Source organism: Rhinatrema bivittatum, unplaced genomic scaffold (assembly GCF_901001135.1).
Source record: "Rhinatrema bivittatum unplaced genomic scaffold, aRhiBiv1.1, whole genome shotgun sequence".
Taxonomy (NCBI): Eukaryota; Metazoa; Chordata; class Amphibia; order Gymnophiona; family Rhinatrematidae; genus Rhinatrema; species Rhinatrema bivittatum.
In genome coordinates this window covers 60,121-80,301 of record NW_021820802.1, presented here as the reverse complement: position 1 = coordinate 80,301, position 20,181 = coordinate 60,121, and the positions used below count along the sequence as shown (strand labels likewise).

Genomic DNA, 20,181 nt, shown 5'->3' with positions numbered 1-20,181 from the left:
TCCTTTCATCTATGGAAGCTATGGGTTTTACCCAAATTATACATTCCCCAATCCATAAGGCCGGCCAAACTTTAGATCTCATTTTCACTAACGCCTCCATTAATACGATCAACTCCCCATCATGTCTCACTGTACCATGGTCTGACCACTCTACCATCAAGACCACCATTTCAATACAACAGACAACCTCCCCCTTCCACCCCAACCGCAAACCTTTAAATACCGTAAAACTTGCACCTTAGGTACTCTTACAACAGCCTTCTCAGACATACTTAAACAAATCGACCTCACTTCAGCCGACAATGCCATTTCCTCATGGTTCGATGCTACCCTCAATATTGCAAACCTAACCTGCCCTATTGCACTAAAAACCATTAAACCTGCCCTACCAAACAAAAAACCATGGTTCTCTCCCGAACTCAAGAACCTCAAAACCCTCCTTAGAACTGCCAAAAGGCGTTGGCGAAAACACCCATCCCCAGCAACACAAACCTCATACTACCAACTCATGCATAAGTACAATAAAGCAATTAATCAGACCAAACATGAATACTATGCTAAAAAACTTCACAATCTCCCGTACAACACTAAGGCCCTTTTTACTATGATCTCTAATCTCACCAGGTCCACTCAAACCCAACCTCATGAATCGACCTCTAAAAAACGGTGTAATGAATTAGCCCAATTTTTTCAAAACAGTTTCCTCACTCTCTGCGCAATTCTCCATCAACACTGAACATGTGACTCTTCCCACTATCAACCACTCGACCACCCTCTCATCCTTTGAACCTTCCTCCTCCTTGGAAATAGAAAACATCTTAAAAAAGATGAGACCTTCCTCCCACCCCTCTGAAACCATCCCCACCAAGCTCCTTATATCTATTCCCAAAGCAATTGCGAAACCTCTTTCTGACATATTCAACCGGTCATTGGAACAAGGCACAGTCCCCCACATCCTAAAACAAGCCATGGTGAAACCCATTCTAAAAAAACCCACCCTTGATCCTACTAGTTTATCTAACTTCAGACCCATTTCCAACCTCCCATTCCTATCTAAAATTCTGGAAAAAATTGTTAATTCTTGTTTGTCTATCTCGAACAAAACAATATACTTCCCTCCACACAATATGGTTTCCAGAAGCACCTCAGCACCGAAACCTTACTTCTCTCCCTAACAGACACCATAATCAAAGGAATGGAACTGGAAATTCCTATCTCCTTGCAATGTTAGATATTTCAGCAGCCTTCGACACTGTTAATCATAATATCCTTATCAACATCCTCATTAGCATCGGCATCTCTGGTACTGCTCTCTCCTGGATAAAATCCTACCTAAAAAATCGTCATCATTGATAGCAACAAATCTGACCCAATTAGTCTTGAAAGAGGTGTCCCCCAAGGTTCTTCCCTCTCTTCCACGCTATTTAATATCTACATGCTCCCACTCACCAATTTCCTCACCTACCTTGGAATCAAACACTTTATCTATGCAGACGACATTCAACTTCTTTTCCCCTTTACAAACTCCGTCCAGACCGCCCTCCAAAACTGGGAATCATGCCTCTCCTCGATCAACCAACTTCTCACCGACATGCACCTTGCTCTCAACCCGCAAAAAACTGAACTCCTCATTATCTCCTCATTATCTCCTCTAAACGGCCTTTCCCTTCCATTCCCCCAGCCTATTCCTCCACTACCTTCCCCACCCACACACGGAACCTGGGTGTTCTAATTGACAATCAGCTTACCCTAAAACCCTTCATCAAATCTATTCTCAGTGATTGCTATTTCAAGCTGCAAACCATCAAAAAACTCCGACCTCTGCTATACTTCTCTGACTTTCGCACTGTCCTACAGTCTATCATTTTTTCGAAAATAGACTATTGTAATGCCCTTCTTATTGGCCTCCCTTCCACCTACACCAAGCCTTTGCAACTCCTACAGAATGCTGCAGCGCACATCCTCACAAATTCCAAAAGTAGAGACCATATTACCCCAACGCTCATGGAGCTACACTGGCTACCAATTAAGTCGCGAATCCTTTACAAAACCCTATCCCTCATTCATAAAAGCATCATTAATGACAACTCCCACTGGATCAACCCTCCTCTCCTCCTGCACACCTCCAGACCAACCCGTTCCACCCATCAAGGAACGCTCCGCCTTCCATCGATTAAATCCACCAAACTCACCTCCACCACCAAGAGAGCCTTTTCTCTGGCTGGCCCCACTCTTTGGAACTCCATGCCCCCAGATTTATGTACCGAAACTTCTACCCCTAAATTAAAAAAAAAAACTAAAAACCTGGCTGTTCCTACAGGCCTTTCCCTCAAACACTACCCACACATGTGATTAATGTTCTATTTTTACCCAGTCGAGCTAACACTCTTGATTTTATACACGCTGTATACTTGTAATCTTTTATTATGATTTCTACACCCCCTTGGATTTTATGTAAATCTTTTGTAATTATCTCCCCTCTTTTTGCAGTACCCCCCTCCTGACCTTCCTGTTTTATTGTTTATCCCTTAGCCTGCTTCCACCTTTACACCATCTCCTTCTCCTTCTTCCCCCTTTGAACTCCACCACCCCTTCTCCTTTTATTCTCTACCCCCTTAAATCCCCCTTTCAGTCTAACAGGTAAATCTCCACGCCGATTAACCTCCCTGTATATAGTGTAATTAGAATATTTTACCGTTCTTAATTATTCATACTCTGTATTTGATTTTATCCCAGTTTATATGTCTTACCTTCCCTAGTCCAGTTATCCTGTCACTTAGTTAATCTACTTTAAAATCCTCCTGTAGTTTTTGTTCTATGTAAAGGCGTCTGCCACTGCGGCGGCTGTCCTTGTTCAAATTGCAAGTTACATGTAAACCAATACGATGTGCAAACTGTTGTCGGTATATAAAAATGTTAAAATAAATAAATAAATAAATAAAATAAAACGTTATTATTTGTTTTTACCTCTAAGGCAAGCTTCTCTTCTAATTCTTTCTTGGCCTGTGTTATTACTGTTTTACACCTAACTTGCCAGTGCTTATGCCCTTGCCTATTTTTTTCATTTGGGTCAATGCCCTTTTGGCTTTAACTGCCTTTTTCGCCTCACCACTTAATCATGTTGGCATTTTGTGGAAGCAAAAGAAGTGTCAGTTATGTCACAAATTATTCCTCTTTTACACAACGAGGAGGACTTTCTTACAACACGTTTGTGTTGCTGTATAAATAAAACAGATGCTCCTTTCAGAGGCAGAGACCTCTTCAAGGTAAGATCATTTCATAATCTGTTTAAACTAGTGATGGAGAAGTGTCAGTCTGTCGGTTGCATGCTTTAAAACTGAAAAACCAACGCTGGAAACAGAAATAAAGAATAAAGAAAAATACTTATTCTTAATGATTCTGTCTTTGGATGGTATGATCTGATCTACAGAACAGACCGATTCAGGCTGTAGACATGTTCAGTAAAAAGTGAGTGGAACATAGAGTAACTGTGCACATTACAATTGTTTTCCATTTTTTATATTTGTAATGGATTTTATCTAATCCAGCTAACACGGAAAGAACTATTTTGCTTATTGCTGCCTCAATTTATGAGGGTAATTTTCAGACTTTCTGCCTTGGGACAAAGACTGTGTGTGTTTTTTTACCTGCAGGCTTTGCACCAGTTCTCAGAGTGAAAGTGTACATGTACTTTCCTTTGAAACTTGCTGTAGGTACAAAGTACACGCGGTCGCTTGCCGTTGCTTTTTCTGCAGGTGGAATTTTGCTGTAAAATTCCCCACATGGAGTTGAAAATGCCACCTGTGCATGTATTCTTCTTCCCTCGACCTAAACGCACCCCTGAGAATGCCTCTCCTTAACCCGGCTAAAAGTACACACTAGAGAGATCATGCCAACTGTTAGCCAAGCAATTTTCAGACATGCCCAGTTAAATGGCTTTGAAAACTATCTTTGTAGGGGGCAATTTTTACTAACCTGTATCGTTTAAAAATACGCTTGCACTTTTTCCTTTGAAAATGCGCATTTATTGCTTGATTTTCAAAATGACTTATGTGCATAAAATCCCGTTTTATGCTTGTAAGTGGCATTTTGAAAATCAGCATGGGCCAATACATATAAAGGTACATGCATAGGTCAGTTTCATAGGTATTTGTATGCTCATGAGGAAAGGCATTCTGGGGGGTGGGATTAAGTGGACTTGTAATTTACATGCATACATTTTATTTTAATAAGTATGCATGCAATATATCAGGCATACGTTACACCCTGTTTAGAGTAGGTGCAAGATAGCGCATGATAATGTGTGCATGCACTTGGCCAATTGCCCAAAGTATTTTCAAAACAAAATTACATGCATAGGTTTGTGTTGAAAATACTCATTAGAGTCTGCAGATTTCACCACTATGTGGACCTCTAAAAGCTCCCATGTACTTTGCACCTGCTATTTGTATGGACAGCAGAAGAGGTCAAATAGCACTGAGTATGTGCTGTATTTTACTCCAGCAACCTGAGCTCACCCTTTTTTTTTTTAGTATGGCTAAAGTTGCACATATCATGAATGCCACGCATACTTTTAACTATTCTGATGAAGGCAATTTTCAGATAGGCTGATTTGCTCAAGTAAATGGCTTTCAAAATTGCCCTCTACAAGGGTCATTTTCAAAAGAGACTTCTGTGAGAACAGTAGTACTTTATCTGCAGAAATGGTCCTTTAGAGCAGTGGTCACCAACCTTTTTTGCACCAGGGCCCGGCTTCAAGCAAGACCATTTTTCCATGGCCCGGCAGGGCGGGGTGGGGGTGGGGCTTTGGTCATATGGGGCGGGGTTATGGAGGGGGTTGGATTTTAGTGCATACTTATCATTTAATTATGACATTTATAATGTGAATGTGACTCAACTCACCAAAGGTTCAGAATGAGTGGGAGCACTGGGCTTGTTTCCCTTGTTTTCCAAACTTCACACCTCTCTCCTCCACCTGACGCCTTCCCTCTCATGACCTCCCCTGGCTGTGAGCACCAAACCAAGCTCCCAGTCATTCTCACACTGAACTCCAGGCAGGCTCCCATTCATTTTCACACCACTCCCTCCCCATCCCCCAGGCATTCTCACATTCTCACATTCATGCTCACACACACAGACCCCCAGGCAGGCACCAATTTATTCTCACACACACACATACACCACACACAGGCAGGCACCTATTCTCACACATACAAACCCCAGGAAGACATCCATTCATTCTCATACACAGACACACCCTCAGGCAGGCATCCATGCATTCACACACATACACCCCCAGGGAGACTCCCATTCATACACATGCACACACTAAAGGCAGAGACCCCCTCTCTTTCTTTTGCAAGCAACCTCAGAGCCTCTCCTATTCCTCTGCTGCCACTGACACTGCTGCCACATGGCTATTGGGGAGGTGCTGATTGCTGCTACTGACACTGAAGCCCATTCTGCTGCCTCCTCTGTGCAGGCCCCGTGGGAAACTTTGATAAAATGAGAAAAATTGTTAGAAAAAAACTGAAAGGAGCAGCTACAAAAGTAAAAAATGTCCAAGAGGCGTGGTCATTGTTAAAAAATACCATTCTAGAAGCACAGTCCAGATGTATTCCACACATTAAGAAAGGTGGAAAGAAGGCAAAACGATTACCGGCATGGTTAAAAGGGGAGGTGAAAGAAGCTATTTTAGCCAAAAGATCTTCATTCAAAAATTGGAAGAAGGATCCAACAGAAGAAAATAGGATAAAGCATAAACATTGGCAAGTTAAATGTAAGACATTGATAAGACAGGCTAAGAGAGAATTTGAAAAAAAGTTGGCTGTAGAGGCAAAAACTCACAGTAAAAACTTTTTTAAATATATCCGAAGCAGAAAGCCTGTGAGGGAGTCAGTTGGACCTTTAGATGATCGAGGGGTTAAAGGGGCACTTAGAGAAGATAAGGCCATCGCGGAAAGATTAAATGATTTCTTTGCTTCGGTGTTTACTGAAGAGGATGTTGGGGAGGTACCCGTAATGGAGAAGGTTTTCATGGGTAATGATTCAGATGGACTGAATCAAATCACGGTGAACCTAGAAGATGTGGTAGGCCTGATTGACAAACTGAAGAGTAGTAAATCACCTGGACCGGATGGTATACACCCCAGAGTTCTGAAGGAACTAAAAAATGAAATTTCAGACCTATTAGTAAAAATTTGTAACTTATCATTAAAATCATCCATTGTACCTGAAGACTGGAGGATAGCAAATGTAACCCCAATATTTAAAAAGGGCTCCAGGGGCGATCCGGGAAACTACAGACCGGTTAGCCTGACTTCAGTGCCAGGAAAAATAGTGGAAAGTGTTCTAAACATCAAAATCACAGAACATATAGAAAGACATGGTTTAATGGAACAAAGTCAGCATGGCTTTACCCAGGGCAAGTCTTGCCTCACAAATCTGCTTCACTTTTTTGAAGGAGTTAATAAACATGTGGATAAAGGTGAACCGGTAGATATAGTATACTTGGATTTTCAGAAGGCGTTTGACAAAGTTCCTCATGAGAGGCTTCTAGGAAAAGTAAAAAGTCATGGGATAGGTGGCGATGTCCTTTCGTGGATTGCAAACTGGCTAAAAGACAGGAAACAGAGAGTAGGATTAAATGGGCAATTTTCTCAGTGGAAGGGAGTGGACAGTGGAGTGCCTCAGGGATCTGTATTGGGACCCTTACTGTTCAATATATTTATAAATGATCTGGAAAGAAATACGACGAGTGAGATAATCAAATTTGCAGATGACACAAAATTGTGCAGAGTAGTTAAATCACAAGCAGATTGTGATAAATTGCAGGAAGACCTTGTGAGACTGGAAAATTGGGCATCCAAATGGCAGATGAAATTTAATGTGGAAAAGTGCAAGGTGATGCATATAGGGAAAAATAACCCATGCTATAATTACACGATGTTGGGTTCCATATTAGGTGCTACAACCCAAGAAAGAGATCTAGGTGTCATAGTGGATAACACATTGAAATCGTCGGTTCAGTGTGCTGCGGCAGTCAAAAAAGCAAACAGAATGTTGGGAATTATTAGAAAAGGAATGATGAATAAAACGGAAAATGTCATAATGCCTCTGTATCGCTCCATGGTGAGACCGCACCTTGAATACTGTGTACAATTCTGGTCGCCGCATCTCAAAAAAGATATAATTGCGATGGAGAAGGTACAGAGAAGGGCTACCAAAATGATAAGGGGAATGGAACAACTCCCCTATGAGGAAAGACTAAAGAGATTAGGACTTTTCAGCTTGGAGAAGAGACGACTGAGGGGGGATATGATAGAGGTGTTTAAAATCATGAGAGGTCTAGAACGGGTAGATGTGAATCGGTTATTTACTCTTTCAGATAGTAGAAGGACTAGGGGACACTCCATGAAGTTAGCATGGGGCACATTTAAAACTAATCGGAGAAAGTTCTTTTTTACTCAACGCACAATTAAACTCTGGAATTTGTTGCCAGAGAATGTGGTTCGTGCAGGTAGTATAGCTGTGTTTAAAAAAGGATTGGATAAGTTCTTGGAGGAGAAGTCCATTACCTGCTATTAGGTTCACTTAGAGAATAGCCACTGCCATTAGCAATGGTTACATGGAATAGACTTAGTTTTTGGGTACTTGCCAGGTTCTTATGGCCTGGATTGGCCACTGTTGGAAACAGGATGCTGGGCTTGATGGACCCTTGGTCTGACCCAGTATGGCATTTTCTTATGTTCTTATGTTCTCCATGCTGATCTCGTACATTTTGAGATCCGCATAGAGAAAATGCTATTCTTGCACATTCCCAAAGATTACATGTGCCAATCACTAAAAAGTAATTTTTTTTTTTTTTACCTTTGCTGTCTGATCTTAGTTTTCTAATTGGTGGTCACAGGCTTTTTTTCCACCTTCCCTTTCTTATTTTTTTGCCAATTCATTTTATATTGTCTTTTTTTCTATTTCTTTTCGCTCCATCTTCCGTCAAACACAGTCAGGTTCTCATTCTCACATGCTTTCTCTCTCTCTCACACACACACAGGCTCTCACTGTCACATGCTCTCTCTCATACAATCACACAGTCTCTCACTGGCACATGCTGTGCTGACTCTCACACACACAGGCTCTCTCTCACTCCCACATGCTCTCTTGCTCAAGCACAGGCTCTCACTATCACATGCTCTCTCTCATACAATCATTCATACACACAGGCTCTCACTGTCACATGCTGTCTCTCTCACACACACAGAGGCTCTCACATGCTGACTCTGCAAACATTCAGGTCCTCACTCCCACACAGAGTCTCTCAACTCATCTCATACACGCACACACACACTCTACAGACCCTCAGCCTCTCTCTCACCGCTGGGCCTCCTCTTTGCGGGTCGACGCAAGTTGGGCTCTGCAGCGGCCCTGATCTTCTCGGGCCTCTTCCTCTTCTCGGGCCGCTGTGACTTGGGATTTGCGGAGGCCCATAAGCGCTGCTCCTCTTCTGCATGCGCTGATGCTCCTCCTCCTTCATGCCCACGCGGCTCCGGCAATGTTTACTTCCGGGGCCGCGCAGGCAGGAAGGGGGAGGAGCATCAGTGCGTTTAAACGCAATCTTTTTCTTCGGCCGTGGTGACGTGAGCTCCACCACGGCCCTGCCGATCTGCCTGCTATATGCGTGTCGCTGCTCAGCCGCCAGTGGGATGAGGTCCACTGGTGGCCGCATGAGCCTCCCTGCGCCCGGGGGCATTGGCTCCCCTCGGGATACCACTGCTCATGGCGCCCCCTAATACTCGGCGCCCTATGCTTCCACCAGCCCTGGTGCTGGTCTGCGGCGGTGCTGCGGACCGGCAAAAAACCTCCAATGGCCGGTCCTGGTCCACGGACCGGTGGTTGGGGACCCCTGCTTTAGAGAACTACCCAACTGCTATGCCCATAAAATTATGTGCATGCACACGGTATGAGTGTACAGGTATACATGCACAGTGTGTATGCACATAATTTTAAGCAAGGGAGAAGCCTTCTAAGGGTGGAGTCTGTTGGGATTGGAACTTAGGCATATGCATATAAAATCTTTTGGTAAAACTACACAGGCCAAACAGCAGTTATAACTGCGTGCATGTAGTCCTAATGGGACAATTTTCAAAGCAGACTCTTGCCCCTAAGTCTGTTTTGAAAGCTAGTGTCATTTATGCACTTATTTATTGGCAAACTTATGCATGATGTTACAAAATTAACATTATAATGTACAGATGCATAGCCTCTTATTAATGGTATCATGAATAAATAAAATTGTTTTCTCCACGTGAACTGAATCATTTCAAAATATGTAACAAAGAATGGAAAATAATTTCAGTTCAATTGCGTAGATATATTGTTGTTGCATTTCATACCACTCATGATTACAGCTTGGTACAGGGTATTTCCCCTAAAATTAAGGTGTAAGAGAAGCAGATGTAAAAAAAAGTGCATAGTTTTAATTTCCAGGTAAGTAACTCTTTTGTAGAGCCACAACATCATTTTAATCTTTCATTAAACTGCATCATTTTCTTTCCTTTTCTTTTTAAGTCTTACCATGTGCCAGCCTGGCTGCAGGAGGGTGGAGAGCTGGCTTAGATGCTCCAGGCTTTCTCCTGTGTATTACAGTATGGCTGAATTCTTCCTGGATCAACTGCAGGTAAAACAGATTGCAGAAGAATGCTTAGCAATACATGAAAAATTGTATTAGTGGGGAACTTCAGGAATAATGATGTGGTGACCCCACTGGCATCTACAGTAAAGATCTTGGCCTAGAGGTTAGGACCAAGCAGCGTAGATTAGTGAAAGGTACCATTTTGCTATAGCACCTCCCCCCCCTTGGAGGTTGCTGTAATGGTAGCTTCCTGTCTGCATATTAATAGGTGACTTCTGAGTTTGAAGGAGGAGGTCTGATTTTTGTAGTCCCCTATTCTTATTTAGTATTGGCACAACACCTTTAAGGAGTAGTTTAGGAAGCACAGAGACTCACATCCAGTGGTTACTAAAAGGGGTCTCATTGACTTTTGAGTGTTTTGAGCATATGCAGAAGATGGATTATTCCTTGTCTGCAGTATTTTTTAATTCTTCAGACTAAAAGATCCCCAAGTCATCTATGAGAACTCTGAATAAAAGGACTGGATACCAACTGGAATCCAGTGCTGGGAGGTGAAAAGCAAAATGGAGACCCCACACTAGATTTTCAGTCAGGAGAACAAGAGAAAAGAGGTTGGGAGGTTGCAGGATTAAGCAGTGGGCCTCAAGTAATGTGCAAGGGAGACCCTTAAGGAATAGGAGAACTCTTTCCAGTGCACCCCAGGCAGCCTTATATTTCACTCATAGGAATAAAGGGACCCCTGGGAAAGGATTAAGGCAGCAGAGACAGCACAGATCATTTCTGGACTTTAATTATTGCTGTGACTATGAATGTTACAAGAAGCAAACATGCTTGGTGCCAGTTAGGTTCTGTTGACTCATCAGGACAGAAAACTTTTATTTTGGAAAACATTACTCATGTGCCCAGCCTATTTACTGGCACTCGCCAAAAGGAAAAAAGACAGACACTACCCCTTGGGTCCTGGAGGGTTATCCTCCCCCCTTCCCCTTTTCAGAGAATCCAGACCAGGATTTTAGCAGGACTGTGCATAGACTAAGTCTTGGCACTGAGTGTGCCCCTGCTTTCATATCTACACCTAGGAGAGGGGCTGCAATGATAAATAAAGCTGAAGTAAGCACACTGAACAGTCATTAAGTGGAGAGCGTTTACTTCAGAAGAGGCTGTAATTCAGCTACTCCTGGTACACAAAGGAGTCGAACCATCTTAATGCTTAAAACAGTGTTGAGGTTAATCAGCAGGAAGGATACATGATGGAATTATCATGCAGCTAAGTGTAGACACCAGGAAGAAGAGAAAAAGTGGTTCAGAGAAGAGCTACAAAATTGATACTGGGCATGCAACACAAACTCTACAAAGACTTAGGACATTCAAAATATACTTGCAGGATGAAAGCAGGAATATTACAAACATTCAAACATTTGACAGGCTTCAATAAGTCACAGGATGGGGAAATTTCCATGGAATAGGAAGCTCAAGGACAAAAGATCATGATATGATATTGGAGGGAGGAAGATTCAAAGGAAATATGAGAAAAAACTACTTTACTGAGAGGATGACAGATGCCTGGTATAACCTACTAACAAAAATGGCAGAAACCAGTACTGAGACAGAAATCAAGCAAACTTGGGACAGATAGAGAGGGCAGTGGGTCAAAAAAGGTTGGGAGGTTGTAGCATTGCAAATAACCCATCCTTCACTCCCTTGAGAGCATAGGCATGGGGAGAGGTGATAAGGAGAAAAAGGGCAGATAAAGAAAGCACAACTTAACAACACTATAGGCCACGGGGTAGCCAGGTTGAAAACAGCAAGATATAACTCCCCAGAAACAAGCCAAGCTGGTGGTGGCTGGATACTGTTTAGCAAGACCATGGGGACATAGGATGCCAGATATTCTGGCAATAGCTTCACCAGTTTTGATAACTATTTAGATTATTGCAGAGTTTTATGGTACGAAATGGGGGTGTTATAGATTGTAGAAAACCAAAGAAGACAACAAAATCTAACTTGGATAAGGATTGATATCCTACAAGCACTCAAGGTTCTACAACTGGCAGCTGAGATATATCCTTAGCATGTGGACAGGAATAACTGGATTGACCAAATTATCTTTTTGTGCTATCTACTATGTTACTATGTAAACAGAGGAAGGAGGCAAGGACCATGTAATATAGCAGGAATGACCAACATTTTTTAATTTTATTTTTGACATAGCAGTTTCTTCCTGTTCCTTTTGATTTCTTGCTGAATCAATTCAGTCTTTTATTGGGCAACAGCAGTGTGAACCTTCATTCACAACTACCTGAGGTATTTCCAGTATTTTTATCAACTTCCTTAGCCCTTCCATTGCAGTGATGGTCCTTGGCCAGGAACTAGACTACGAATCTCTCCAGAACAAAGTAAACATGCACTTTAGTTCCAGCCAGTAGGTATCACCATTGAACAAAGGCTGGGACTACTGGCTCTTCCACAGTATCCCCAGCTCCAGCCGTTCAGGAAAACTAGAGCCAGGAATCAAACCTGGGTTTCCGCATGGCAGTGCACAGCACTGTTGCTGAACCATGGAGCTGGCCCGGAAGTGACCAACGTTTACCAGCTCAGGAGTCAAACTATTCTTTTGGAGTATTTTCAAGATATGTAACTAGCTCCTAGACCATGAGCTCCAAAACAGTGGCATAAAACAAATATATCTCATACATACTACAAAAAGAGCAGCTACAAAATACAACCTTTGTGTATTAGCACTTTAAAAATCATGCAAATAAACTTTTTCAAACATTTATTGTATTTTAAGTTCATTTATTTCCTTCTACTGCAGACATTTTCTTTTTCTTTGTTTCTTCATGTCTTCTCCATGCTACAGCAAGCAGTCAGAGCAGCAGAAGGCCAACAGCTCGGGAATACAATGATAAAAGGCTTTCCTGATTCCTGTCACTGCTCCTCCTCCCCATCAGCATGCTTCTTTTCTATACTGGGAATAGAAAGCAAGCTTTGATTGGGTCCCCATGTTGCTAGTCTCTTACTGCTCTGGATTGCTACAGCTTGAGGGAAAAGCAAGCAACAGAGCCCCAAACAAACATTTTTTGGAGGCCCACCCAGTAGTGATAAGCTTAGCTGAACTTTAGTCACTTCCCCTCTTGCCCTATCATGTGTCTTGATACTTGAGCGTCCTCACACCTTCTCCTTACTGAGAGCAGTGGCAAACTGGAAGGCTGTAGGCCACTGGTTGACTATCAGCATATTAGAGTTATATATAGACAGATATGATACACATGATAATTTATTCTTGATTTTCATCGTTACCAAAACACAACACACTAAAAATGTATAAAGTAGATGAAATTATCCAGTTAAAACAATTTAAAAAAAACACACAAAAACTTACAAATCTCATTATGGCAAATTACATGTGACCAACAGTTTATAGTGGTATTTTTAACTCCTTGGGCTTCAGGTAGCAAGCCAGATGGCTATTTCGTTTATGATGTCACTAGATGCTTGTGACAGAATGAACACTGCCCTGTCCTGGATTCCTTTTGGTGAACAATGTCTGATTTCAGAAGCACAAGACTTACCTCAGGGCTTAGGTGCTTGGTTATGCGCTTCTGCAGGAAAGGCTTTTTTAATATGGAGTTGATAGATGGTCGATCCCTTGGAGTTATTTTAAACAACTGGGAAATTAATGCTCGTAGGTCATAAGAATACTTTGGAGGGACTGCAGCATAATGTCCTTGGCAAATCTTCAGGATCAACTGACGTAAGCTCTTAGCTTCAAACTGGCAGTAAAAGAAAGGGATCCAACCAAATGTTAAGATATTGAATTAATCATGCTTAATATGAAATAATTAATTTAAAGTTTAATTAAAACATGTTTCTATGTAGAGGAATGTTTGCCCCACCACAGTAATAGCAAACCTATAGCACACATGCCATGATTCTTAGGGTTAATTCTACTGAAAATCAAGATGTATAACTCTTAAGTGAAAATGATTAAACTCCAGTTTCAGTGGAACCCATCAACTTTTGTAGTTCTAAATATTTACCACTTTATGGTATCTGAGTATATAAAAAAAGGTTCTCTATATTAAAGCCCAATGAGTAGGAGTCCAAGAGAAATATGATACAGCTATACTTTGAAATTGGCCAGCAGTTATTAGAGGAGCCTCACAAAATGGCTGACAGAAATCAAACCATGTGATTTGTCAAAGAGCATCTTGTGACCATGAGCTGAACCACTTTAATAAGTAGTAGAGTAGTCTAGAGAACCAGGGAAGCCAAACTTCAAATACTGCTTCTCCCAATGACACTGCTTGTGACCTTGGGCAAGTCATTTTATCCTCCATTGCCTCAGGTATAAACTTAGGACCCTGTTTACTAAGCATTTTGCCCATAGACACAAAATGGAAGAAAACCTTTAGTAAACAGACCTCAGATTATAAGCTCTCTGGGGAAGGGTACTATATACTGTACCTTATTGTAATTCATCTTGAGCTTGGATTTGGAAAAGCGAGTAATTTAATCTAAAATCTGAATCCACATAATGGAATATTTCCATAGTCAAAATGCTACAATGCTTCAGGTCTCAAACTTTCTAGAGGAAACATTATAGCTGATTAAAAAAAACCAAAACCTTAGAAAAGAATTAATGCTTAATTTCCTAAATTTTGAGTCTTGCCAGTCATCTGCATGTCTCCAGTCACCTACACTATGGTCACCCCTGCTGCACACGTTTCTCAGTGACCCAGGAGATTTCGTGTTCTTACAGTACACATCATTCTGACCTCTGACATACTCACCGGATGCTTCAAAGAACAGAGCTCATATAAGATACAGCCCAGAGACCAAATATCCCTGTTGAAGAAAGCAATAAAGCTCTCAATGGAAAGAAATCAGTGAATAATCAACATTCAAAATGGTGAAAAAAGGCAAGACTTTCTAGAAAAAATGGAAAATGTCATGCTTGGCGATCCTAATAATACAGGGTTTATGACACTATGCGATATACACCAATCATACTGTTCTCCTGAGGCTCAGTCTGTTTAATTGTCTTGGACAGAAGAGTGGAGGAAGGAACATGTCATTACAACAATATCTGGCAACATGGCAGGTTGACTTTCCATATCCCTAAAAGGTCATAAATTTATATTACACATGAAAAATCCAATTTTAGCCTCAGTTCTATACGAAGAATGATACTAAATGTCTGTGTGCGATTGGTTTGTGAGTTTCTGCATGTGTGTCTCCTGTAAATAACTTTTAAAAAGGATAGACTGAGCTGAACCAAACTTTGCGAAGAGCTAGGATCAGTCAGACATGCAACGTTTCTGGCTTTCGGTATGGAAGTGATTTTGGTTGGGGGGGGGGGAGGATGGGAAGCACACAAGAGGGGTAAAGGGGACAATTTTCACATAGGAAATGCATGGGGGTAAATTCAAGTGCCTCTCTCTTCAGAGAAACATTGGGCTGATATAAAAAAACTTGATATCTGGACAGAGGGTATGAGGAACTTTAGCTGTATAGCGTGAAAGTTATGGCTGGGGAATGATTTGAGGGGGCTTAGGAGGGAGACCAAGTTGGCACCTTTCAAACAGATGATGGTTGGCTCTAAGTAGCAGCTAATGGGTAAATGATGTTTTCCTTTCTGACAACTAGTGTATAACCATTGACCCCCTCAAAAAAAAAAAAAGGCTTTTTCTATGTTCCTTGTGGTTATTTTGAATTGGAATTCTTTTCGTGACATTTTGTTAATTTGTATATGATGATATTAATTTTTATGAATGTTTTACTGTAAATTGCTTAGTCCAATTTTTGTGTTAAGCGATTAATAAATGTTAATAAAATGAAAAAGAAATGCATGAGGGGGTTACAATAAGGCTATCTAGAATGTCGCACATTCTACTTGTTATAACTGTGATACAAGTCACAATACTGTAATTATCTATGTGACTGGCTGAAAAGGGCTGGAATGAGTATCATGACAATCCACAAAGCATCATGGAGAACGGGGAGCAAAGCTGGGTGAGACCTGTGACTTGGCAAAAGAGAGCTAGGGACAGAGGATTGCAGAAGGCCAAGGCAACCTGAATAGGGAAAGAGGTAAAAGGATGATAAAGAAAGGCAGCATGGGGTAAGCAGAGGAAATCTGAAGAGAGGAGAGCCCAGTGAGCTGCTGACAAGTTCCATGAGACCTAAGGCAAAATGCCACTGAAAGGACTCCCTTTTCTTCCCTCAGTCAAAGCCCACCTCAACAGGCACAACCCCACTGTTCTCAGTCTCTTCCTCCCACCATCACTCTCCTATTCTCCCCCAGGGCAGATGAGCTACTGTTACACTGCTGCAAAATGCCCCAGCTGCGGCACCAGCAGCCCTGACAGTCCATGGCACAGAAAAATGCTGAGGAATATGTGCGCGCAAGTATGAGAAACAGAGGCTATAAAGATGTGTGAGCTAGGGACTGCATGTAAATCTATGTATGTGTATCTCTGCAACTAATAACTGAAGAGCTGTATTTACATTTATTAAAATTTGTTAATTGCTTATCACTAAGAAGGCCTAAGCGACATTCAATAAAACATGCATAATTTAAACATTCAAAACTAAAATCATACATGGGAGGCAAGATGGCCGCTGCGGCGTGAACCCGTTTGAAACGCTGGAGGAAAGGGCTGTTTATCTTGTAATTTCCTTTTCTATTTTTACAAAATTATGCTGCACACTAAGCAAAAGGGGAGGCTAAGAGGTGAGAACATTAACTCACCTGTAGCAGACCCCTGACAGCCTACTATCCCCAGTTTTTTCGTGGGGGCTGCATCTTTGACTCCGGAGAGCTTAGTCGCTGGGGGATCGGCTCAGGAGCAAGCGCCATCCCCCTTGACCCTAGATACAATCCTTAGCCCCAGATCACCGCGAAAACCCGGTCACCCCCAAAACATCGCGATCTCTTGCCCAGTTTCGGTGGAAACTGGAGCGGCCATGATGATGGCCAGAGACGGAGGCTCCGAATTCAGATGGGATGAGACCCCAGGAGAGAGGAGTGAGGAACATCTTGGTGGACTGGAGGGCCCCCTGAGGGCTTCTACACCGCTGCAACAAGAAGCAGCCGGTTTAATATCAGCTCAAGGTACGGGGCTGAGCGGGGGAGCTGCTGGAGATGAGGGAATAAGACAGCTTCGAGTGATTTCAGAAGATCCCTCAACAGAATGATCTGATGTTATATCCTTAGAAGAGATTTGGAATATATGTTAAGTGTGACTGAAAGCTCCATAAAAATTTTATCTAAAACTACAGTGGAAATCCAAAATCAAACAGTTATAAATAATAACTTAATTGCTAATTTCACAAGCAAATCAGAAGAATTGGAAAGAAGAATTCACACAATGGAAATTAAACAAGAAAAACTAATTGCTTCTGATTGTATAACATCCAAAAGATTAGAAGCTGTTGAAAATGCTCTAAGAGCTCACAATTTTACGTATACTTAATTTTCCTGTGATTAAATTCATTTCACCATTGGAATTGTTTAAAGTTTACCTGAAGAAAAATTTTAAAATTCCTGAGTCTGCTTTATCTGTGATAGTTAAAGCATTCTATCTACAACAATCCACTCAAATGGAAGAATCAATTTCAGCTTTGAATCTGATTGACATATTGGAAATGTCTTCTGAGCAGGAGGTCAATCAGAGGAAACCTTTACTGGTGTCATTTGCATTTCTTATGGAGCGCAATCATGTTATGCGATTGTTTTTCAGAAATCGTCAAATTCCCTTTTATGGATCTCTTATTTGGATATTTCCAGATGTGATAAAAACTACACAAACACGCAGGAAGGAATTCCTCTTGATGCGGCCTGATGTCCTAAAATTAGGTGCTAGATTCACCTTGAAATACCCCTGCAAAGCTTGCATCAGGTATCAAAATATGAATTATGCTTTCTTGGAACCAGAACAATTGAAAACATTCCTAGCTGGAAGAACCCCCATTGATACTTCAGCAGGACCGGGGTGAAAAGGAAAAAAAAAGTTGCAGTAGCCATGGTGTGCTAATCAAAAAGCTGGCAATATATATTGATTACTTTGACGAAATTTGCTCCTTCCGCCTCCTAATTGCTAATTTGTTAATTTTTCTTATAATCAAAATGTAGGTAATATATATATGATGAAATATGTATATTTCAATAGAATTTTGTTTTCTTGCAAGGCCATTGAATTTTCTGGAAGGAGTTTTTTTTCCTGGAAAACCTCAAAAATTTGAAAATAAAGAATTGGAAAAAAAAACCCCTAAAATTATACATAATTAAAATATTTAAAACTATGATACACTCTTAATATAAAACAAATATTCTGGCACAAGACAATTCTGGATGTGGTTCATTTCTGTATGTATGACATTGTTGTGGAGCGCTAGGAGAGCGATCCCACTCCTGGGTGATGTGTGTCCTTGGGCCACGGCTCGACCCCAGAGGGCTCTGAAGAAGTGCCGCGGGAGGCGTGGCATGCCCGAGCATGGGCTGGACGGGAGCAGGGCTGGAGTGACAACTGGCTGACAGGCCCTCCTCTGGACCCGCACGCTTCGGAAGACCCAACAACGCAATGTTGGTCTTGTGAACAGTCCTCCGACCATTCCCAGCCCTTTCGGACCTGCCGCAGGGTACGGCACGAAGCGGCAGGCCAGATGGAGGCCAGGACAGTGAAGACTGGAACATGGATACAGGCGAGACTCAGGAACGACGTAGACTCAGGCGTAGACGTGGACTCAGGACAAGGTGCTGAATGCATAGACGTGGAGACAGGAACGAGGTATGATGCATACCTCAAGGGCGAGGTACGAGACTGGCAACATGAAGCGCCCTACACAGCCCTCCCGTGGGGCTGGTCACGGACCACGACAGGGGTTGCCGCAGGATACCAGGCTTTCAGAAGATTCAGGAACAAGGTAAGGCATTCTCACGGACTTAGAAACGAGGTGCATGGCTTGCATCACGAAGCGCCCTACACAACCCCGCCCCGTGGGGCTGGTCACGGACCACGACATGGCTTGCCGCGAGGCACCAGGACATTTTGAAGATACAGGAATGAAGTGCTAGCTTTCAGAAGATTCAGGAACAAGGTAAGGCTTTCTCACGGACTTAGAAACGAGGTGCATGGCTTGCATCACGAAGCGCCCTACTCAGCCCCGCCCCGTGGGACTGGTCACGGACCACGACATGGCTTGCCGCGAGGCACCAGGACATTAACCAAAGCAGGAACAAGGTGCTAGCTTACAGGAGATTCAAGAACGAGGTACTTAGCTTTCAGGCGAATACAGGAACAAGGTTTGCATCATCAGGCTGGAAACATCAGGAGAGGAACATCAGGACTGGAACATAGATACTGGAACAGGAGACACACCTCAGGGCTGGAACATGGACATCAGGAACATCAGGACTGGATCAAGAGACAGACCTTGGGACTGGAACGACAGGCAGACATCAGGACTGGACGAGGAGCTCCAACAGAGAACACGAAACAGAGGACCTTGCAGAAGTGCTGGAACACGGACGACTTCCTGGAGCGAAGGATCTCAGGAGTGACCAACTCCTTGCGAAGGCAAAGACACAGTGAAAGCTGAGCCCTTTAGTAGAGCTGAGGTGGACAACGCCCAGGGAGGGGTCAGCAGGGGGCCACACCTGGCTGGCCCTTGAAGAGAAGCAGAGAGGCGCGCGCTCGCGCCCTAGGAGGCTGGAAAGAAGAGCTGGAAGCTGGTGGCGTCCTCAGCCACGTGGAGGGTCCAAGGAAGCCGCGGAGCAGCCCTGGACTGGAGCTGGGTGAAGGCAGGTCACTGGAGCAGCTCCCAGCTGCACGGACAGAAGCAGAGAGATAAGGCTGGCTGCAGAGGAAGCGGGGGAAGGGCTGACTGCAGGAACGGCTCCATGCCGTGAGGACAGCCCCAGGAGGAAAGGTAAGACTGCAGGCAGAGTGGAAGCTGTAGTAAGCTACAGGCACTGCTCCACGCTGCAAGGCTGAAGAGAGAAGTGCTGGCTGCAGGGAACTGTGAGAGAGAACAGAGAGGTGCAGGCACCGGCCGGGACGGCTCTCTGCCAGGCAAGGACCCGGGTTGAAGCAGGCACTGAGAGAGACGGTCTCGCTGCTGGCTGGAGGTCCCGGGATCGCAGCAGCACGACGGGGGAAGGCAGGAACAGTAGCAGAGAAGCAGACCGCATGGCAGCAGCTGTGGAAACGGCCCCAGCTGCGTCAGGGAGAAAGAGAAGCAGCAGCGTGGCTGGCTGTCTGTAAGAAGGTAAAAGCCTGCCCAAGCTTCTTGTGGGCAGGAGCATAACATGACATTATAAAGATATTACATATATGCCAGCTTAAACAAAAACATTTTTAATAATCCTCTGAATGTCTAAGCGTAGCTCTAAGGAAAAAGAATGCCAGAGAACTGGGGCTGCAAAAGAGAAAGCACACATTTGGGTCAAATGAAGACATGCTGTTTTTAATGATGGGATGTCTAAAAGACCTCTCTGTGAGGATCGCAGATGTCTGGAAGAGCATTAGACCAAGGGCTTATATATT

General features: G+C 43.0%; 1 protein-coding gene across 1 annotated transcript in view; it reads right to left on the bottom strand.

Annotated features, from left to right (window-relative positions):
- LOC115082149 (serine/threonine-protein kinase Nek5-like) overlaps window positions 1-20,181 on the bottom strand; it is a 156,035-nt gene that overhangs the window by 85,233 nt on the left and 50,621 nt on the right. The window contains 3 exon segments of the mRNA XM_029586409.1: window positions 9,574-9,670; window positions 13,204-13,404; window positions 14,425-14,479. Of these exon segments, the coding sequence (XP_029442269.1) occupies window positions 9,574-9,670; window positions 13,204-13,404; window positions 14,425-14,479 (353 nt within the window).